The sequence below is a fragment of the Topomyia yanbarensis genome, chromosome 1 (genome assembly GCF_030247195.1).
Source record: "Topomyia yanbarensis strain Yona2022 chromosome 1, ASM3024719v1, whole genome shotgun sequence".
In the NCBI taxonomy this organism is placed as follows: Eukaryota; Metazoa; Arthropoda; class Insecta; order Diptera; family Culicidae; genus Topomyia; species Topomyia yanbarensis.
The window spans coordinates 171,565,265-171,589,179 of record NC_080670.1 but is presented as its reverse complement, the minus strand read 5'-3'; the positions used below and the strand labels follow the sequence as shown (position 1 = coordinate 171,589,179).

At 40.4% G+C, this 23,915-nt stretch overlaps 1 protein-coding gene and 1 long non-coding RNA gene across 2 annotated transcripts in view; one reads left to right on the top strand and one right to left on the bottom strand.

The window, feature by feature from the left end:
• Positions 1-21,295, top strand: part of LOC131681175 (ATP-binding cassette sub-family D member 3) — a 29,446-nt gene extending 8,151 nt beyond the window's left edge. The window contains exons 3-10 of the mRNA XM_058961888.1: positions 5,100-5,290; positions 5,360-5,457; positions 5,523-5,773; positions 5,836-5,915; positions 19,872-20,004; positions 20,065-20,162; positions 20,232-20,717; positions 20,781-21,295. Of these exons, the coding sequence (XP_058817871.1) occupies positions 5,100-5,290; positions 5,360-5,457; positions 5,523-5,773; positions 5,836-5,915; positions 19,872-20,004; positions 20,065-20,162; positions 20,232-20,717; positions 20,781-21,194 (1,751 nt within the window). The 3' untranslated portion in view covers positions 21,195-21,295. The remainder of the gene's footprint in view (positions 1-5,099; positions 5,291-5,359; positions 5,458-5,522; positions 5,774-5,835; positions 5,916-19,871; positions 20,005-20,064; positions 20,163-20,231; positions 20,718-20,780) is intronic.
• A 67-nt stretch (positions 21,296-21,362) lies between these two features.
• On the bottom strand, positions 21,363-22,947 carry LOC131681290 (uncharacterized). Its single transcript, XR_009303889.1, has 2 exons — positions 22,631-22,947; positions 21,363-21,513 (listed from the first exon to the last, which is right to left on the bottom strand). It is a non-coding gene; the product is annotated as an uncharacterized LOC131681290 (long non-coding RNA).
• Positions 22,948-23,915: the final 968 nt, after the last annotated feature.

The following is a 23,915-nucleotide window of genomic DNA, read 5'->3' as shown; positions in this document are numbered from 1 at the left end:
CAATTTAAAAGATAACATTTTAAAATTTCGAACCAAAACTGTTCATAATAATAAATTAAAACCCTCTGCTGGAGTACGATTGCATCCGTTGCAATAGGGATCTTTAATTTGGATAAGTTGCGCCAGTGTTTCATATGTATTGGTAGCGGGTGTCCTTACGAGTACACTCATATCATTCTTAAACTTTGATTATTCTTTTATGATTTTTAAATTTAAAAAAAAAATAAATTCAACCAGCAAACTGACAGTTGTCCTACTAAATGACGTATCTGCAAATATCTCGTTCGCCTCATTGTTAACCGGGACAGCACCCCACACAGCATGATCTGCACGCTCATTGATAGTAACTCAAATTTGAGTGGCTAGCCACTCAATTTCATAAAAACTGCACATGGTCAAAAACTGAGTTCGCCTCGTTTACTCAGTTTTGAGTTTTGGATGCAAACGTCAAATGTGAGTACATTTTACTCAAAAAGCAAATTTGAAAAATAATCATTCAGTATTTTTAATATTATTACAAAGAATCTCACCGATACTTCAAGTATCCTTTACCTGTTCATTCAGACGCTAGCGATGTCTGGAAATATAATCCGACGACGTTTCTTCACATCTCTTTTATACCAATCGGTACATTGTAGAACTAGCAGAAACTATAAAAACACGAATAGAAGTTAGATTAGAATAAAAACAAAATTTAGTGAAACCTACCTTTTAGTTTTCTGAATGTTCTGCTTCGACTCTACTGCTACTAGGTCCGAGGCTAGATCTTTTATTAAAGTTTTAGACGATGTCGAACTCCTCGCACTTTTTCTTGAGGATAAGTAATTTTTTCACTCAAAAATTTAAAAATTGAATGGTTATTCACCAGCTGAGTTAACTCTACCCAAATTAAAACTCATTTTTTGACATATTGCGTCTATTTTTCAAATTGAGTGCTCTGAACTCAAATTTTGAGTAGTTTTGAATGAGCGTGTGGTACTTTGTCAATCTGCTAGCAGCCTGCCATCCCAAGTTTCATCTGCAAACTATGGTAGATCTAATAAGGCAACCTATAGAGTCGTGCAAGTCGCATGGGTTTGGATGCGTTATTGTCCTAAAAGGAAATAAACCAAAAAATGTTTTTTTCAATAGTTTCGGGCCAAAAAATTTAAAAAGACTGAGATATCAACTCACGGTACTAATCTGCATCAGAATATGCCTTAACCCGCACATCCCTAAAGATCCTTATTCCACTTTTAAACTCCTATATTAAACACCACGCTACTAAATATACCCTATAGAATTTGATTGACATAAAATATTAATGCTTGGAAACCTGTGATAAGAATAAAATCCAACCAGTGCTTTATAATGGTCATTACTTTTGGGTCGACTACTAAGAATCGCTATAAATTAGCTTCGCAACTTTTTGAAACATATTGAAACTGCTCTAATATAACTAAATCTCCGCGCATACCAGAATCTCCAACTAACCTCCGTCCTTCAGTAGGCGCAAATCCAGCTCAGTCCGCCCTTGCTTTAGAAATACCTACAGAAGCATGTTGTCAGCCTTAGTAATAAAAACGCATCACGTATATACGAAATGTGTACGTACCTACACCTACGCAAACCGAAAACATTTTGCCATGAGAATTCACTCCTATCAACCCAACGCACACAACCAGAAAAATAAATTAATTTATCCTAACGCAGATCACACACATGGCACCCTGCAGTGTTGAACTCAATCCAATCCTGTCAGTTCAAGAGGTTCAACTCAGGCCCGCTTACTACATCGTCAGTTTTTTCTTACCAAATCTTATGCCTAGTGATATAAAGCGCGAACACTAAATTATTGCGAACATTCAACTTTTTTACCATTGGGTAAAAATCAACCAAATTTTGCACACTTTCTCATTGATGTGTATTGTTCACATGCTGTCAAACTCGAAGTCGTGTTTTTCGATTCAACGAAAATGGAGGTGAACCAACGCGAGTAGAGAGAACAAATTCTTTCCAAACACTTGGAATTTCCTGACCTGTCGCACCGGCAGTTGGGAAAAATGTTGAACATTCACCATTCAATCGTCTCCAGAGTGTTGAAGCGGTTCCAGGAGCGGTTGACGTTGGACCACGGCAAAGGAGCTGGAAGAAAACCGGGACCGGAGAACAAAAAGACGGAGGGAAAGGTGAAGCGGATGATTAAAGCAAATCCCAACGTCTCAAGCCGTGATTTGGCTAAAAAGATCGGCATGTCGCAGAGCTACGTCCAGAATGCAAAGAAGAGAGCTGGACTACATACATACAAGGTACAGAATTTCCCAAACCGCGATGAGCGGCAACAATCGACGGCTAAAACTCGGGCACGGAAGCTCTACGGGAAGATGCTGACAAAATATGGCTGCTGTGTGATGGACGACGAAACGTATATAAAAGCCGATTTTAAGCAAATTCCGGGGTTGGAGTTTTTCACTGGCAAGAGCAAGTTCTATGTGGACGACAAATTTAAGAAGAAGAAAATGTCGAAGTTCGCCTCCAAATATCTCATTTAGCAGGCCGTCTGCTCTTGCGGACGTTCTTGCAGCAGCACGACGAAGCTCCGCTATTTTGGCCAGATTTGGCATCATGCCACTATTCTAAAAGTGTCCTGGAGTGGTATGAGGCCAATTCTGTCCATTTTGTTCCAAAGGACATGAATCCGCCAAACTGTCCGGAGCTGCACTGGGTAATCATGAAGCGGGAACTTCGGAAGAGCAAGAAGACAGTTAAAGACGAGAACGACATGTTAAGAAAATGGAAAAAACAGAAACTGGTACCGGATGACACTGTAAAGACTTTGATGGAGGGCATCATGCGAAAGGGCGTTCAATTTTACACTCAAGGCTCCATCGATTAATTTTTCTTTTGATTTTTGAAGTAAATATATGTATGAAACTACCCTAAAATTTTGGTTTGATTTTAAACATTATAAGAAAATTGGTATGACATTTTCGGTGTCGCAATAATTTCGTGTTCGCCCTTTAGTAAACAGACGATAGACGTGTCGAGTCTTTATCCAGAGAAATTCAGCGTCGTTATGAGAGATGCAAATTAACGCATTAATGCAAATTAAATATACATTCTGAGAGTGATCTTAACCTAGCTTTTACCCCTCCTTTTGTCATATCCTCGTATTCTAGTACTAGAAACTGAATTTTATGTCAGAATGATAATTGATTTCTAACAAGTGTAAATGCTCCATTCATCAGATAACGTGTACTATTTCCAGGCACGACCTAAGAGGGCCCGACCCCTAATAAATTCATTAAAATCGACTGAACAATCGTCCAGTCGTAACTCGATTGAAGTCAATCGAATAGTAGTACAGTGCGCGAAATAAGTATACCGCACACAAGAAAAATCTTATATTAATAGTTCTATAACCCAAATCAGAGTGAAATAGATTTTTGTGGACCGAAGCAAGTCACATGGATCATATCTTGATTAAGACTGAATACCTTGTTCGTTTGTCTCAGTGTGTATTGGCAAATGGCAATTCCATATAACAATTCAGCTGTAAATAACAATTCAAGTAGCGTGGGAATAAATCGATTTCTCGGCCTTGGAAACATTGGCTGATTCAATACCACGACATATAGAAGACGTTATCTTAACTCGAAGAGGATGAAGAAAGTATTCGGTCTTCAATTGAAGTCTGATTTGTGGTTAATAGTGGTTGATTCGGATTTGTACCGTGTACCGTGGCATTTGCGTTTCGACCTCGTCTCATCAGAATCCGACACCGACGAAGTGATAGGACTAAGCTAGCGTCGGATTGACACTGATTGTGTTCCTGAGCAAACCACTAGTCAAGCGTGATGTCCTGCAAGAAAGAGGAGCTTGTTTTTGATCTGATGAGAACTAGTAAAATCGAAGCATTTATTTTGGCACAGCGAGTCAATGCAAGATATACTAATACTATGCTATATTTCACCTTAGGTGAGAAAAATTTGGGTAAAACTAATGTTTTGATTTCACACATCGGCTTAAAAATGAACACCTTTTCTTGCGGGACATCACGTTTGACTAGGGTTTGCTCAGGAACACACACAATCTATTATCTCCGTTTTTAGAGCTTGCGTCAATCCGGCGCTAGCTTATTCCTGTTACTAAGTTAGTGTCGAATTCAGACAAAATGAAGTCGAAATACAAGGAGGAATATTGCATAGAGCTATTTCATTTTGATTTGGGTCGTATTCTCCTATTTTTATTGTGAGTGGTATATTTATTTCGTTCACTAATAATAAGAATGATATTCACCGGGCCAATATTTATGTAAAGACAGTAAATTTTCATTTATTCCTTGTAATTTTCGAAATATTGGTTGAAAATTAGTTTTTTCGTTATTAATGCAAAACCTAACGTCATGATCCTATGTTCGCCATGTTCCTGCGTATGTCATCTTTGTTCAACGAATGGCTCAATAGGCAGAGTTATTATTGGGGCATTTTGGTTCGTAGTCCGTCCACAACGGACAGGTTTTCCTTTCAGCTCGTGAAAGTCACCTGCCCTTGATGGTTAGAGTTGACAGCGGATAAACTGACTGAACATTGCCTTGATTAAATCTTGACTGACAAATTAAATAGAAATAGCTCGTAACGTCCATTTATCTTTGGTTTAACTTGATTAATATATACAAGTATTAAACAATTGTAAAATATTTGGGTGTCCAATTTTAATACGACACCTCAAGCAAGTCGGTTCAAAAATTACTCAATGGCAAAGTTGCCATCGTTCTGCGGTCACTGACCTATTGTGAATTAACTGTTCACTGATGATTACGATCGTGACAAAGCTACTGACGAAACACGCACACACCTAGCCCCGAGCAAACCGTGGATGGAAGTTGCCACCACAGCGCGAGACCTAAAACACGCACTGAGTGAGAGTGGTAAACCGGGCAAACCAGTTTAAAACTGTTGCATTGGATCAAGGTCATTGCGCAACGGTGCATAGCTGTCTTATTTTACTGCTGCTTATAGTTTGATCGTTTTGGATGAATATGTGTTCACATGTTGCATATAAAAATTTAGTTTGTTATTTTCAATATTTTCTAAACCAATTTCTTACTTCCGTTTCAGAAATCGTCATTCCCAAAAAATGGAGCGCCGAAAATGGACTGCTTCTAGTGATTGCCGCCGCTCTCATCGCACGATCAGTCAGCGATATCTGGATGATCCAAAATGCGACAGCTATCGAAAGCACCATCATAACGATGAACAAGGCTCAATTCCGCTCCGCACTGGTCAAGTACCTGTCGGCGCTGCCAGCTGTACGTTGGAACTTTCCGTGTGTGAATGTTGTTACCGGGTCGTCAAAATAAAATTTTCCATTGTTTCAGATCGCGGTGGTCAACAACGTACTCAAATGGAGTATTGGTGAACTAAAACTTAGATTTAGAACGAATCTATCACAATATTTATATGCAGAGTACCTGAAGTAAGTATTCTGGCATACCTATCTGTATGAATTCGTTTCTAAGGTAATGTTTCTCTTTATTTCAGAGGGTTCACCTATTACAAAATGTCCAACCTGGACAACCGAATAGCCAACGCGGACCAGCTGCTGACGACCGATATAGATAAGTTTTGCGACAGCGTTACCGATTTGTACTCCAACATCTGCAAACCATTGCTGGATATAGTGATATACGTGTACAGGCTGACGACCAACCTGGGCGGGACGACGCCCGGTATCTTGTTGTTGTATCTATTTTTCTCCGGGGTGTTTCTGACAAATTTGCGCAAACCGACAGGTATAGATGAATCAGTTTTTTTCCTACAATAATCTATTAAATGCTTTGATTGTAATTTGCAGGTCGGTTGACGGTCATGGAACAGAAACTGGAGGGAGAATTCCGTTACGTCAATAGTAGGCTCATTACCAATTCCGAGGAGGTGAGTATTTAGTATTAGTATTAATTGAAGATATAGATAGGAATGGTGGCGTTTCAAGTCGTAAAAATGCATTTCTGGAGACGATTAATATATTACGAAGAGGCTTGTTCGCTTCGTGCTATGAAAATTACTAGGAAAACCTTCTGGTGGAGTACTGAATTTGAACGTATAATGAAAGATGTGAGAAGAGCATGGAACCGACGTCGGCATGAGAGATGTAGGACATTTATTACCTGATTAAGACTTGACGGACTGCTTGGTAACAAATATGTAGCTACCTATTAATATCTCTGGTCTGAACGAGATTGGCAGGCTAAACACAATCCTTAAATCAAAAGATTTTTGGATGAACCCTTTAAAAATCAAATTGTGCTTATGTGATGGATCAGAAAAATGTTCTTATTTGTCTTTTGACCGAAAAAGCCATCTCGCTTAAGCAATCTGGTTTGGGTGTATACCGAGATATGGCTTGACTTTTGACAAGGGCATTTATTGTGGAAGTGATACGTGCTCATGGTGTGCTTGCACATCTCTTAGATCAACGCAATGCTTAGCAACCGCATTCATTCCTCGTCACAGAGATAAGATAGTTGAGTAGTGGCAGTTCTGCTCAAGAAACGACGCTAAGGGTTGCATTCTGACGCCTGTGTTGTGGAATCTGGTTACCGACGTGCTGAGGAAACTTAATGAGCTTGCATCTGAGCAATTTTTGACTTAAGGAACCTGCATTGGACGATTTTGAAACATCGAATATGGAAAAACAACATATTCGAAAGATAATAAAAGCAAACATGCTTAGTTAAACGTAATAAAGCATTTCTCGAGTGAGGGAACATACACAAATGCCGTAGTTTCTTCGGCAATTTTTGTGTAGCAAAGAAAGATGAAGTAATACGATATTTAGTATGCCATGATTACAATAATTACATTCATAGTTCATACGTTGACTAGGTTGGTTGCAAAATCCTATTTCTTTTAAGTGGTTATGGCTCCAGAAATACACCGAATAGCCTAGCAACGAAATAATAAAAATTATCTTAAGATCAATTGTGATGGAGAAAATTCAAGTCCAGAAGCTGCATGGTGTCAACCGGGAGATGCAGCACGGAACTTATTTTGATTCGGGAAGATCTCTTGAATTTTGTGACGAAGGCGATGTCAGCTGATCGTGCGACAATGGAACAAGGTCCAGGCAATTGAAATCTGGTAATCTGGCGAGCAGCGGGCTCGGGCCACGATCGAGCTTTTAATGGAAGTTAATCAGCACGGTCTCATTAAGCACACGAAAATAGCTCGTGAAGCGTGGGACAAACTAAAGGACCATTTTGAGAAGCCAACCTTAACATCCAAAGTGTCCACCTACACGCTTATCCTCAGCTACTCATTGCAACTAAAACGCTTTTGCTCAAAAATAAGTAAATTTTTTTTTGAAAGTTCAATATGATGTCTGATCGAAGTAGGTCATCTCCATCCGACATCGGTACTACATCATTCCGAATAGCCTCACCTACTTTTACTTATTTTTGACAAGTTACGGTTATTTCACAAGTGAGTAGATTTGACTAGAGCACTCTAGTTAGAGTGTGGCCGAGAGGCCATGACGTATCCAAACGAACATGAAATTTGACGTATTCCTATTGTGTATACGTCAAATTCCATGTTCGTTTGGATACGTAATGGCCTCTTGGCCACACTCTAACTAGAGTGCTCTAGATTTGACGCGTTTCTGACAAAAACCGTCTCTTGTCAAAAATCAGTAAAAGTAGGTGAGAGTAGTCGGAACCGATGTCGGATGGAGATGACCTACTTCGATCAGACATCATATTGAACTATCAAATTTTACTCATTTTTGAGTAAAAGCGTTTTAGTTGCAATGAGTATCTGAGGATAAGCATGTACGAAACCTGATAGTGAAGAGCAGGGTGGCCAGACCTACCGATTTATCGGTAGTCCTACCGATTTTGATCTTCCCAACCGATTCCCAGACGACCAAGGCAAAACTATCGATATTTTGTTATTCCTACAGAAAACTACCGATTTTTATTGATTTTGGACACATCCTACTCAACATTCATTTTTTGGGTTGAATTTGGTCAGAGATCTGTGTGGTCAGTATTTTACAATTCTATGTCAATACTACGTTTTTGGGACAACAACCCGGCCTACCGATAACTACCGATAAACTTTTAATGACCCTACCGATATTAAGGAATTCTATCTGGCCACCCTGGTGAAGAGGTACACTGCAGCTATAAGCATAACTGTCCAAGTGCTATGGGATTCCCTATTACACATGGAACAATTATGCGTATAGCGGCAGTACAGTGAAGGCGAGGACATGGAGAGATATCTACATGATATTGAGGATGTCTTCGAGCGTCTCTCTGTGGCAGGGTTTGAACTGGACGAGAAACTGCAGTTAGCACTGGTATTAAGCAGCTTACCGAAATCGTTCAATACACTCACTGCTGTTCTACGCATAATTGTCCCATGTATATTGGGAATCACATAGAACATGAGACAATTATGCGTATAGTAGCAGCTCACTACAAACTAACACTCGAACGTGTAAAAACCAAGTTAATCAACGAAGGGATGAAACAAGGCAACTTCAATCCGGAATCTGTTCTGAAAGCTGGCTCTAGTAACAAAATAATTGTATATTATCACTGCCAGAAGTCAGGTCACAAACAAAGGGAGTGCCGGAAACTAGCAAACGACAGAGAAGGTGAAAATAGAACTGAACAAAAAAGCCAGAAAATTGTATCTAAGGCGAAAGCGATTCGTAAAGGTTCGAATAACGAATGCGATTTCATAGTAACGGAAGCGAACAAAGTGGCAAACTGGATTGTTGATTCCGGGACGACATCACACATGTGCGCAGAAAAGAATTTCTTTCTAGAACTGAATGAAGCCTTCACCGAACATATCACTCTCGCTGATGAAAAGTTGACAACCGCCTTGGGGAAAGAAACCTGCTGCGTATGCTGTTGCGTTTTGGAAGGTAAAAACGCACTATTACACTTTCAGGTGCGCTTTACGTGCCGGATCTTGAAACAAACTTGATCTCAGTGCAAACGCTAGTGTCGAAAAAGTCTTTGATTCGGCGGGCTGTGCAGAATAGAGTGACAGGAAAAAATGACCCCTATCGGCCCATGCTTGAGTCGATTCCTAGTTCCACCAGGAGTACTTGTACCAAATTTGAAGCAAATCGGACAAGTCTAGCTACCGGACCAACGTGCCTGAAGTTTGTATGGAATTTTTCGACAATTTACATGGAGAATACCCACCAACTCGCATTTTTGCCGCTAGGTGGTACTATATGCATCGTATTATCACTGTAAGTGAAAATAAGAAAGACAATTTAATTGCCTACAAATTTGTTGAAGACTACTGGTCAATCCGGCTTTGGTAAAAGAAGTTATTAAACTTTTAACGAAGTGATGTCTGAGTCAGTTTTGCATGGGGCCTAGCAGTGCATGATTGTGGATCAGTACTTGATTCGCATGAACCAGTGTTTCAAATGAACCACGCATTTCACACCAAGGAGCCTGTTTCCAAAGGAGCGGTGGAAGCCAATTATTGTTATGCACATTTCTGGGAGTGAGTAAAAAAATCAAAGCAATCCAAGTGGGTTTTGACTCTTAGGTTTTCACTCCTGGTTTCGGCTCCTCCTGTCCACTCCGGCTTGTGATTCTTGTTCTGTCGCCGCTTATAGACCTAATTCAAATTCAAACTTTGCTAACAGGTCTTGAAAATTTGTATGTTTTATTTCTCAATTATCCCAGCAGAAGGTACAGGGTGCGCCAGCTGGATGTATCCCTTTTCAACATTGAAAAACTCCGCCATTTTTAGCCGTTTTCACAAGTAAACAAGTTTTTTAAGGATATTTCATGCCATTTATCATAAACCAGGTTTAGAATACAACGTCGATTAAATGACCACCACCATTTGATACTCAAAAAGGAGCTCTATTGCGGGCATTTTGCATGACGGGCCTAATCGCAGAAATTTCATCTCGTAAATTAGCTATGAGTTCGTCAAGGTACTTATACTACGTTCACACTACGAGTTAAAACGTGTTTTAACGCTATCTTGATGACATTTTTCTTGTTGCTAATTATTATAACATGTTTTAACTCTGTAGTGTGAACATGGTATTAGGTTTGCTAGAATACACTTTACTTTTCAATTAATTTCACAGAAAAAAAGTCTTGCACCGTTAAATCCGGAGTACGAGGAGGCCATTCCAAAGCACCATTTATTAAGACAACGCGTCCTGGGAATTTGCTCTGCAAGAACTTGATTGCGGTGTGGCAAGATACCTCATCTTGTTAAAATTAGAAATTTTTCAGACCATTTGTGGACAGACAAAGTGCGCCAAAATCCAACGGTGGCGTGCGTTGTCGATGGTCTCTCCCTTTTGAAAAAATAAGGACCGATGATTGTTTTGGAGCACACTCCGGCCCAAACAGATACTTTCTGGTCGTGCAGTGGTGTTTGATGTATAACGTGTGGGTTCTGTGTCCCCCAAATGCGATAATTTTGTTTATGTACTCCGCTGGAAAGGGTAAAGTGAGCCTGCCATGTTTTTTACGATAAGCACGCACAGTTTTCACTATTGAAAGATCGTTTTCAATATAAAGCGCTACGATTCTTTTGGTGTAAATCGACTTATAGCTGAAATGAAACTAAATGATGTTTCAGAATTGTGTTTATCTGTCAAAATCGGATGAAAATGGCGGAGTTATTCAATGCTGAAATAGGATACATCCAGATGACGCACCCTGTATTGAAGCAAGTCATTTGTTTTCAATTTGATTTTCATTATCAAATATACCATTATAACAATAATCACGGGCAAACATATCTCAAATCCGGTGTCAAAATGTTTCTGCTGAAGTGATGAAATACAAAAGTTCAAATGCATAGTGGAAGGATGCAGAACAGGTGTACTATTTATTACTGTAATGTACTAAGCCTAGCCTAGTACGCTAACCATTGAACGCTGACCTGACCGAGATATATCGACAAGAAGCTTTCGCCATGAACTGTACCAAGGATCTGTTTTGCTTTTGTGTTTGATAAAATGAAAATTTGAAAACTGTATGCTGCCATTATAATCTAGTAACCTGTTTTCACTCTTCAGGAGCCAAAAAAACCATGAGTGATGAAATTGTGGATTTTAATGATTTGTCAAACTATGGTTTTTTCAACGCATGCTGATTGGAGTGATTTTTGAAACACTGGCACGAACAAAACATTTTTGTGAAGTAATGGTTAGATTTAGGTCAGGTCTACGTAGACTTTTATTTTTTTTTATTCGCGGGAAATGTAGAATTAGCAAGAAGCACATAATGTTCAGTTAAAAATTAACGTTCCGATTTATTTCAAACTTTTTAAATATTAAAGAAAGGTTTTTCACATTGGTTTTTTATCTATGACTGATCAAATCAATTAATAACAAATCAAGGTGCTTGTCAACGTTTGTGTAGCGGAATACTTCTTTTCAAGGTTAGTCACTCAAGTATATGTAAAAAGATTTATTGCTATAACTAGTTCAAGTATTGGCCGAAGTGTAACCTACAGCAACAATGCAGAATTGCTAAACACTTTTTGAGCCTTACTGGTGCATTCAAAATTGTTAAATTAAAGGAAACAATTACAAAATAATTCTGTCGATGTGTACTATTATCTAGACTAAAATAATACACCAACTATGCTCACAAACTTCACTTTTCGTGAACAAATATTTAAATCTTCCCAAAAATATTTATTTTTCTTATGTAATTAATAGCCATATCACCTGAGAGTATTATCGCAAAGTATCAAAGCTTAACTCCGAATATTTTCGAAGATAAATATAGTAGAACCGGTTTGCACGGAGTTGCGTAGGGTCAAGACATAAAATTTAACGGGTGTTTAAATATTTTGAAATCAGTGTAAATGATTGCAAGAGAAATTGATTAACTCGAGTCAACACTTTGTTGTAGAAGTTTCACTACACTACTGCTTTAACCACCGAAATCAACAAATAAAAAAAATTAATCCACCTATTAATAAAAATCGGGTGTTTTGTTGTTACAATGGTGGTTTTATTGCTTAACTTTGACCATTTTTTAACTTTTTATGGTTCATGCATTTAATGGTCCATGCATGTCTGCTAACTAGTAGTGTCTCAGATGATTTCAAAGTCAAAATCTTCCGTCGAGAGGAATTTTGGTCAAACATCTTTAGAACTGTCATTTTGTATTATTCCTAGATCAAAACTATATCAAAATATACGCAAGAAACAACAATGTGTGAGATTGCCCAAACAAAATCGTGGTTTCTGGGTTGAGTGGTCGGTTAACGAGTAGTTACCTCAATAGTGTACTAGCTTTGAAGTGCCTGCATAAATACACCTAGCTGAATAGACCGGTATTTTAAATACAACTCTCATTAAATCCCATTTATAATTAGTAATACGAGAATAACAAAAAAAATAAGAGTCTGCGTAGACTTTTTCAAAGAGCCCCCCTCTCCCCTCGTAGACAAACGTAGACTTTTGCTAGACCCCCCCGTCCCCCCTATGAGTCTACGTGGTTTATGAACGGCCCCTTAATACGAGTCATGTTTTGGTTAGAAAATTTTAGTTCCACATTTTACCGCATAGAGGGCGCCAACACTAACTTTTTAACGGAAAGAGATAGAGATTAGGTGTCTTCCACAAAGTTGTAGAGCAAGCATTTTTAAATAATTCTTCCGAACATCTCGATATTCTATCTCACTCCTATGAAAAGTTAGTGTTGGCGCCCTCTATGCGGTTACAGGTGGAACTAAAATTTTCTAACCAAAACATAACTCGTATTATGTACTACAATTCTTGTGAAAATACTATTCAGCTAAATGTAACCATTATCTCACAAAAATGTATAGTTGGTGGTAGTCGAGTACCGATCCACAACTATGCGCTGCTAGGTCCCATGCAAAACTGACTCAGACATTACTTAGTTAAAAGTTTAATAACTTCTTTTACCAAAGCCGGATTGACTAACAGTCTTCGACAAAGTTGTAGGCAATTAAATTATTTTTCTTATTTTGATTTACAGTGATATTACGATGCATATAGTGCCACCTAGCGGCGAAAATGCGAGTTAGTGGGTTTTCTCCATGTAAATTGTCGAAAAATCCCATACAAACTTCAGGCACGTTGGTCCGGTAGCTAGACTTGTCCGATTTGCTTCAAATTAGGAGCAGGTACTCCTGGTGGGACTAGGAATCGACTCAGGGGTGGGCCGATTGAGTTTTCAAAAATTCGTTATTTTTCTGGGCACTCTAGTGCAGAATGATGAAGGACCAACAAGTTGCAATCGTTTCCGGAACATTATTTGTGTTGAAGAACGCTCATGCTTTAATGTCGCAGAAGCCACAGAGAAAGGTCAACACCAGTGACATAGAATAATGGGTCATCGTGACAATGGTGCCATGCAAAAGCTCCTCAAAGAAGAACTTGTTACCGGGATGAACATTGAAGACTGCGGTATACTGCCGTTCTACGCATAATTGTCCCATGTATATAGGGAATCCCATAGAACATGGGACAATTAAGCTTATAACGGCAGTATACGAGTAGGATGTAAATGCTACCAAGAAGGCAAATTTGCAAGACTTCTATTCCCGAAACACAAAGAAGAAATGTACCCAACCCTGGATTTGGTCCACGCTGATATTTGTGGCCCAATGAAGCATGTTACAGCAGGTGACGTAATTGACGATTTTTCGCGATACAGCACTGTTTATTACCTGCGAAAGAAAGCGGAAGTAGAGCAGAGGTTGAAGGACTACGTGGCCGAGATCAAGACAACGTTTGGTAGACCACCGAAAATCATTCGATCGGATAACGTCGGTGAGTTTAAAAAATAAAACACTTTCAGACTTTTGTAGTAAGGAAGACATCCATCGGCAATTCACTACACCATATAGACCACAACAGAACGGCGTCGCAAAACGAAAAAAAAATCCTTGGACGAGATGCCGAGATGCGTGCGATTGCCAAAAAGGTATTGCGATGAAACAATTAGTACAGGAAATTACCTTTAAAACAGGTCACACCGTACGAAGCTTGGTGGGTATTTACCTGATCGTATTGTAAACAGCAGAACAAAAAAAGTAATCAGGGTAACCTAGATATTAATGGAAGTATCGAAGATGATTCTTATGCATTGGATAAACCACAAAATAGCATTTTGCCTTTTCGTTGCTAGGGACGTTCTCGGTGAGCCAGCACAGATTGAGGAAGAATCATACACTGAAACAAATGAAGATCCTATTGACGAAATTCTCATTGAGGAGAACAACAATGAATGTCCCCACAATGCAACGATTAAACCATCTGTGACCTTGATTCGAGTTTTAAAACCGCTAAAATATTCAATCAAGATAAAGATAGTTAATCAAGAAACATACGAACCACGGACTGTCGAAGAGGCGCTGGCTGGTTCTGAACGTGTTCATTGGAAGCGCACAATGGATGAGGAATTCACCGGGATATCACTAAATTTTAAACCTGCGGGCCGCCGGTGATTTTCTAAGAAGAAACTCGATTAGCATGGAAACATCTCAATGTATAATGCGCGTCTGGTGGCTCAAGGCCTTAGAAGTATGGTACTAGCAATGCGAAATATACGCACCAGTGACTAAACATATCACGTTTCGAGCACTTCTGACCGTACCGAGTCAACGGAACTTACATTTTTTGCGACAATCCCTCCAGATGCCAGCGATTCTCAAACTGGGGTCCGTGGACCCCAAGGGGGACCGCGAAGTAGTGGCTGGCGGTCCGCGATGAATAATTTATTTTCAGGTGTGTACTGCCGTTCTACGCATAATTGTCCCATGTATATAGGGAATCTCATAGAACATGGGACAAATATGCTTATAACGGCAGTGTACTGGATTTTTAAGATTTTTTTTAGTAACATGCGTAACAACCTAGGGCGATGTTGAAGGGGTCCGTGGTACGGAAAATGTTGAGATCCGCTGGAGCATGCAGATTGAAGAGGAGTTTGCACAGTCTCAATCAAGCTGATCTCTGATACGAGACAATCACTGATATCTTGTTCAGTCTTGCAGAAAATGATAGTTGTCTTTTGATAAGGAACAATGATGGCAAACCATCGTTTATATTATTGTAAGTAGACGTCATGCTGATAGTCAAACAAAGGATGTCGTGATTTTCTTGAACAGAAGCTTCAAATTTGTTGTCTTGGAGATGTTAAAGACTACCTAGGCATCGAACTTGAACGGTCTGCGGAGGGATTATTTTTCCTGTCGCAAGAGAATTATATTCAAAAGCTCGGTTCGATTTGTAGAAAGCAAAGTCATCACCAATGGCAATGGACCCCGCGGTTATCCCAGCACACCACAAAAAGGGGAGGATATCATGCCGGAAAGTGAAAAGTGCCAAAATCTTATCGGTGCTGTGCTGTAAGCAGCGGTATGAATGAGATCAGACATAGCGATCATCGTATAAATACTTGGCCGAAAGGTCAGCAAGCCGATGGGGACTGACGAGACTGAAGCGAAACGAGCGCTACGATATCTGCAGCTTAGGCTGTGCCTCTGAGGACCAGGTCCTAGAATATGCTAACACCGGCTGGGCGGGTTATTATTCGGATAGAAAATCGAATGCTGCATTTTTATTCAAGCTAAGTATTGGACCGACTTGCTGAAATAACTTCTTCGAAATAACAATCGTGTGTGACTCTCTCATCGACTGAAGCGGAGTTTGTCGCACTGGCAGAAGCAACCAAGAGGTTTCTATGGCTATCACGGTTCAATCTTGTTCAAGATTTAATCAGCTCAGGTATTCTAAGTGTACAATACTCTCCCACTCAATTCATGTTGACTGATGCGTTATCCAAACCTTTAATAAGCATTAAGTTGGATCTTCTAAGAAGAAAAATTGGCCCGCAATAGATCGTGCTTGAAGAAGAGTGTTGAAGCAAAGAAAGAGGAAGCAACACGATATTTAGTAGGCCATGGCTACAATGATTCTACAGAAATACACATTCTTAGTTCATACGTTGACTACGGTGGTTGTAAAGTCCTTTTTCTTCCAAGTATTTAAGAACACCCGATACCGCAAATCACTTAGATCATCAGCAACCGGTGCCGCTACATAAATTCGATCGATTTAAAGGACGCCTTTTGGTAAATGCCTTTCAAGAAAACCTCACGCCCAACGACAGCGTTCACGGTCCCCGGTCGAAGCTATTTCCAGTTTAAGGTCGTGCCGTTCGGTTTGTGTATCGCAAGGCAAGCGCTAGCCCGTTTGATGACGCATCTCTTCGCAGATCTGGAACCTCAAGTGAATTCTTCACGGAATACACTATATCGATAATATTATCATTTGCTCGAAGAGCTTCGAGGAGCATCTGGCAACGCTGCGAAAGGTAACCGAGCGGTTACGACAAGCGAACTTCACAATATCTTCGGACGAGTAAATTTTTGCCGCCAGGAGCTGAAATACGTGCTGAAAGAAGACGGATGGAGGAAGATCAGCTGCATGGTGAACTTTTCATCGCTACAGAACAGGAAAGACTTGCAAAGTTTTCCGGAGTTGTGCAATGGGTACAGGAGATTCATCGAAGATTTCGCCAGGATAACTGTACCATTGCTCGAGTCAACAAATGCAATGTGTTAATTTCGGTAGGCATCGGTTACGGAGGTTGCATTCATCATGTTTCAGTTATGCAAACCTTTCTACATAGCTTGTGATACCCGCTACGTCGCAATCGGTGCCGTCTTAACCCAGGAAGCGGATAGAGTGGAACATCGAATAGCGTTCTTTACTCAAAAATTGTCGACTTCCGAGCGGAACGGGAATGTTTAGCGGTGATACGAGTGACTGAGAAGTTCCGCGGGTACGAGTGTTAGGTTCACTTTATTTTGTGACCATGCGGCGTTATCATATCTGAGGCCAATAAAGAATCCGACGGCGCTAATATGCAGGTGGATACTGCGATTTAATTCGTTCGACTTTGAAATTAAATACGGCAAGGGAACGGACGGCTCCATCCGCATCAACGACGACAGCTGCTACAACCGACTAGCAGCATGCGTAGAGAAGTAATCAAACAAGGTTTCGAATCGTCGTCAAGGAACTGTTTAAATTTTTCCGATTCAGAGCTGCAACAGGTTGAAAAAAGTGGTGCCGAGGGATGAACGAGGAGGAGTGATAGGCAAGTTTCACGCCCAGGAGCACATCTTGGATTCCAGAAAACGTTGCATAAAATTCAAACATGCTTCTACTGGCCGAAAATGGGCGGAACGACATAGGCCGCTACGTGCACGGTTGCTAGGTGTGCAAAGCTCCGAATCATCAAATGATACCGGACATGGGGATACCTACCAGGATACTGTGGGAGCTGATTTCGCATCACTTTGTCGACCCATTCACAGTATCGTTATCTTGGTAGTAGTCGACTGGATGTCCAAGTACATTATTGCACAACCCATGCGCAGTGCATACACAGAGGCTACGGTTAACTTCGTTGAAAAGGAAGTATGTCTTCAATTTGCACGACCAAGGATGATTCTCACGGACTACGGTAAGCAGTTTATGTCGTTGGCATTCTGGTCACATCTCGCGAGACACAAAACCGATCATATGACCACAGCATATGAGTGCTCGATTGTAAACAACGCAGTGCTCTACAAATAACAGGATATCAACACGCCACAGGAGCTAAAGCTAGCGTAAGGTCTGCGTTTGTCGAAGCTGCAGCGCATCCGGGAATTCATGTCGCGACGAATCGGAAACTCGCACGCAAAATCGAGACACAGTACAACATGCGCACAAGAGCAGTCTCGTTCAGCGTAGGGGATCTGGGCTGGAGCGTTCGGACTATAGTCGTTCAACTATACACCGAACCCGAACTTCCTGCCAGCGATGTTCCCTGTACTTTCCACACACAACGAAAGCTAGTTTCAGAAGCAAGCCGCTACAGGGAGACAAACGCGCCAGCCGTTTTCGCGGTGTAGGAAACCGACAAGTAAGAGTAACCGCGCGTGCCCACGATTCGAGTGAAATCGTACCCTGCGGACTGGAAACAGATTGCAGGGAGCTGATACTCACGGCATTTAGTGAAGGCGAAAGATCAAATCAGGTGTGAAGAAACACCGTCGGAACAGCTGAGCAGTCCAAATGTGGTAATCGGAGCGGGAAAGACGTTGACGTTAACGCGTAGGACCTTTACCTAGCGAGAGAATACGGACAAGCGTGCGAAAGCAGAATAGATAAATTGGCAAGAGCCGCGGTCAATCTCCGTCTCGAACAGGCGATATCTACAGGTATGATTTGCCTATGCGTAGGCATGCGGTATTAATCTTCCCAGACTGGAGCGTGTCAGTCCAGTTGGTCGAGGAAGCGTCACCATGACAAATCTCTAAAGCAACTCGAATCAAGGAACGTTCAGGCGGCTAGTCCAAATAAATTCAACACTTGCATGGACTCGCGGTGATAGGAGAGACTAAATAATCTCATTATGATGTTCTGAGCATACACCCGTTTAGACTATTAAGAGCTAATTGCTATGCTTGCAAATTGTTTCGTTTCGATCTTTTGCTCAGTTCTGCTTCACATAATTGCACAGGTAATTACAGGAGTTTTCACAAAAGCCAGAATAGCTCTGAAGCAAATGACGTATTCGATGACAGAGATTTCGTTACTATGAAACGATTGATGTCAAAATGCCAGGAGCAATTTACCCCCGAGCAACATGAAAGGAGCCGCCATAACACTCATGAGAAGCCGGGTGCGCGTTTATAGGTGTGGTCTTAAAGCTCTGCACATGCCATCAAGTGCAACGGTGAGACGGTAGATGTACAGCTAATGCACATAGGTTGAAGAAAAAGGCTGTTGAGACAGCCCGATTGCACACTGAAAAAATAACAACAAGCGTTATTCTGCCCGTAATCAAGATTATTACAATAGGGGAACCCGGGGCTATTCGGACCTACTTAAGCAAATCGCCCTTTTAGGTGGATAGATGTGAAAAAAGTTACCGGTAAAAGGTCCTAATTGTTAGTTTGAAACCTCAGCTACATTTTGGTGCCACAAAAGGTTAATTTGCACCACTCAATGGCAGCGCTAGGCGACGATTTGGAAACCTCTACGTTTTTCCATCCTTTTACAATGTAGGGGTAATTCGGACCTCCCTACGGGGCAATTCAAACCGGCATTTTTCTTTATTTTTTATAATGGAATTATTTTTTACCTATGAAATATTTATAAGAGACACTCCTTAAGAAGCAAAAAAAAAAATTGCTTTACAAAAACTTAATCTGGTAAGTCCACAGCTGTCGATTGGCGGCCCATGTATTTTCTTTGCCGTGGCGTGTGCAATGGTGTGCGCAGCCGCTGAACGGTGGTTGACGGAAAAGGGGGTCCGAATAGCCCCGTACGCTCATTTCGCACAAAAGTGGTGAGCGTCTCGAAAAGGTCTGTGTTTTCACCCAAACAAAAATCATTCCATAAAATAGGAGCCTCAAGCTTTCCAAAACACTTACCTTTTATTTTTTCACTATTATTTGTTGCTTTACTCACGGTTTTTTCATTATAATGATTTTCGTTTTGAGAATGGCAAAACAACGAAGCATGTTGTATCTCCTTTCCACAAAGAACAAAGAATCAACTTCAGATCTCAAAATAATGTTTCAGAATAGCGGTTCCACGAATATGTACGATAGTCAGAAAGTCTTGCTATTTTCTGAGAAATCGATGAGGTCCGAATTACCCCCACTGTCTTAATAGCCCCGGGTTCCCCTATACATCTCTTTTCCATGTATGAATTTATTTTCATATATGTTGTACAATATGCTTTGATTTTTTTTTCTGATTCATTCCAAAGAAAATTTTATATAACTCTACATAAATGCTTGTGACACGAAAACAATATTTGATTATTTCAGATCGCTTTCTACAAGGGAAACAACCGGGAAAAACTGACAATTTTGGCCAGCTTCAACAAGCTGATGGCTCATTTGAGAAAGTTCCTGGAATTCCGTGTCGGCATGGGCATCGTCGATAACCTGGTCGCCAAGTGTAAGTTAATATTTGTATATAATAAATAAATTATATTATGTGTATTTAAATATATTTCAGATATTGCAACGGTGGTCGGATTCTACGCCGTCTCGTTACCGTTCTTTGAACCCAACCATCCACTACTGACTGGCCCCAACGCTGGGGAACGGTTGAGTGTAAGTTGGAGCTTGCTTTTAAAAAATTTTAAACTATTATTCGTAAATAAATGACCAACTTTTCGACAGAAATACTACACATTCGGAAGGATGCTGGTCAAACTAGCGGAAGCCATCGGGCGGCTAGTTCTAGCCGGGCGTGAAATGTCCCGACTGGCTGGTTTCACTGCTCGCATGACCGAACTGACGGTGGTACTGAAAGATTTGAACGCGGGTCGATACGAACGGACTATGGTTAGTAATTCGAGCGTGGCGGATGCTGAGATCGGTGTCGGTAAGGGGCTACTCAAGTTCCAGGATAATATTATCAAGTTCGAGCACGTGCCACTAGTGACACCTAACGGCGATGTGCTGGTGAAGGATTTGAACTTCGAGGTGAAATCAGGCATGAATGTGTTGGTGTGCGGTCCGAACGGATGCGGCAAAAGTAGTTTATTCCGTATTCTTGGGGAACTGTGGCCTACATGGGGTGGAAAGGTAACCAAGCCGCCGGCTGGAAAATTATTCTACATACCACAAAGACCGTATATGACGCTAGGAACGTTGAGAGATCAGGTGGGAAACTGCTGTTTTCAAACATTCAAAATCGTAGTTATGTATTTTGTTAAATTATTACAGATTATCTACCCGCACACGCATCAGGAAATGAAACGACGTAGCAAGACAGATGCTGACCTGCTTGCCTATCTGGAGTTGGTACAACTGACCTACCTGCAAGTGCGCGAGAAGGGTCTGGACGCCATCGAGGACTGGATCGATGTACTGTCCGGGGGTGAAAAGCAACGCATAGCGATGGCCCGTCTTTTCTATCACAATCCGCAGTTCGCCATTTTGGACGAATGCACCTCGGCCGTGTCGATGGACGTAGAGGGTAGCATGTACGAGTACTGTCGAAAAGTTGGCATCACTCTGTTCACCGTGTCGCACCGGAAATCGCTATGGAAACACCACGACTACTACCTGCAGTTCGATGGTCACGGAGCGTACGATTTTGCGGAGATCGACGGAACCGAGCAGCAGTTCGGTTCTTAACCGCACAATCAGCCAACAAGTGGGTGAACCAGTTCAGGGTGAATTGTATAGTTATTAGGGAGACTCTAGAAAGCGGTGCAGGAAACCCACTTAGGTGTATTAAAGACGAGGACCGAAAATCTTTCAGACTATTGAATGGTGTTTTCTTTCCAATCTGTATAAGAACAATTTTGCAGCGAAATGACTTGTTTTATTTTGTATAGTGAAAACAAACTATTGTGTTTATAATAAAATGATCGATACTATCTTGAAAAAAGCACATGTTGTTTATTTGAATCCAGTAGCGGTAAAAACATCATAATAGGCGTCCGATTTGAATCTGAAATTAGAAGAAAAAAGTTTAATCCAATACCAAGCAGAAAACTCTCAAATATATAAATTTTGGACAAAGAAATAGGTAAGTGTTCATGATAAATTTGAAGCAATATGATTTAACCAGACCTTCAAGATGTTTACTCCTGATTGCGTGAGTTTTTTGTCAGAATTCACCAATCTGCTACGTTTCAAGTCCAGTAAATGGCCTGATATCGGCAATTATATGATCAATACCAAGTGTATTGATGAAAAACTCATGGCATTTTCGTTTTTGATAGTGCACTACACCGGTGTAGTCGGTGCTACACTCAAACTTGGATGTAATTAGTCTCTTTGCACTACACCGGTGTAGCAAGCAGAAAAAAAGAAAACGCATTTGGTTACAAATGCGTTTCTTACAAAGTAGTTCTCATCGGGGGAAAATCTGAATAGGGTTTAAGAAACAATGAAGGATCTATTAAAATCTCAGTCGCGTGTCATTCTGCATAATTTGCTAGGCTAAACTGTCGTCTTCGAAATTTTCAATTTTGACAGTGCTACTCGTGTGATCAGTCTTTTTACAGTACGCTGGTGCAGCAACACGTAAAAACGAAAATGCTATGACGCTGAGATTCTGAATGGAAATTTGGTTCCATAGATAAAAATCCTTTTCTTCAACCGACTTCTATACACACATTTCCCCTGCATTGTAGAATTTTGCAAGTGCATCGCTGAAGAATTTCATTCCGACTTTAACGCTTTATGTTTATTATTAATCATACGTTAATCTGTCGGTTTAGTACTTTAAATCAGGTCAAGGAACAATAGCTTTAGAAGTTCTACATGAGAGGGTTAATTTATTGAAGCAGGTTTTACAAGAAATGTTTAGGCCTCGACTTATTTCTATTCGTGTTCGCCCAGACCCGCTATGAAAACGTTTCCATTGGGTTGACAAAATCGGAACTCCACTTTAACAATATGGCGGCTTTTTTCAAAAACGCTTCAATATTAAAGGTAGGTTATTCAAATATGTAGAACAGTGATTAAATTGATTTTTATGAGATTGACGACCCTCGGGCATTCCCAACAAACTGCTAATATGTTAGTCTCCTAAACTATCGATAAAATTAAAAGTTACTCACCCGAACCCGTCGTTACGGAGTCATTCCGGACACTTTCACTCCGCTGATCGTACAGCAAAATGTTTTCGAAACGTGATATTGCCTCTGCGAAATTTTTCCTTAGTGCGATCCGTTAACTAACGGTATCGCAGGAAAATTCGCAGGGCAAATCACGTTCGGCTGCCGCCATGTTTCCTAGCACTAAATTTTTCTAATCAATTTATTTAAAATACAACACGAACAACACGTTCCGCTTCAACGAACACACAAACGAGAATGAAAACGATATGCGGCGATTGTGTTCTTTTTATTCTCTTTGTAGATATTCTCTTTTTTCCTTTTCTATGCACGGGTATGAAAGAAAGAGACAAACGAAGCGCACCGGATATTGAGATGTGAGCCGGTTCAGAACTCCGAGGCGCACACTTAAAATGCATTACCTACTTGTAGGTAATTTATGTTGTTTTTGTTTGAAACGAAACAGTTTCTAATAGGGATCTTTAGGAGTGTGCGGGTTAAGGCATATTCTGATGCTGATTAGTACCGTGAGTTAATATCTCAGTCCTTTTTCATTTTTTTGGCCCGAAACTATTGAAAAAACATTTTTTAGTTTGTTTCCTTTTAGGACAATAACACATCCAAACCCATGCGACTTGCACGACTCTACACTCAAAATAATCTGACTGTACAATCCATTTGTTACCCGCACTTAGCAATTATATGCGCAAAAAGAGTATATTCATCAAGCGCAAAACATAAATTTTAAGTGCAAACTGTAGAATTCAACAAGTTTACACATAAATTATATGTACGTGACACTATAGACTCATGTTTTATGTGCCGAAGTTATAAAATGTCAATGCAAAAATAGTATGTATTGATATTTTTCTTATCAGATCTATGTGCGAGTAAATAGTATGCATATGCAGCCGCTAATTGCAAAAATCTATGTGTAAAATTAATAGATGTTACTGTTATATTTTTATCAGTGTATAGGTTGCCTTATCAGATCTACCATAGTTTGCAGATGAAACTTGGGATGGCAGGCTGCTAGCGGATTGAAAAAGTACCAGATCATGCTGTGTGGGGTGCTGTCCCGGTTAACAATGAGGCGAACGAGACATTTGCAGACACGTCATTTAGTAGGACAACTGTCAGTTTGCTGGTTGAATTTAATTTGGTTTTTTTAAATTTAAAAATCATAAAAGAATAATGAAGGTTTAAGAATGATATGAGTGTACTCTTAAGGACACCCGCTATCAATGCATATGAAAAACTGGCACAATTTTTCCAAATTAAAGATCCC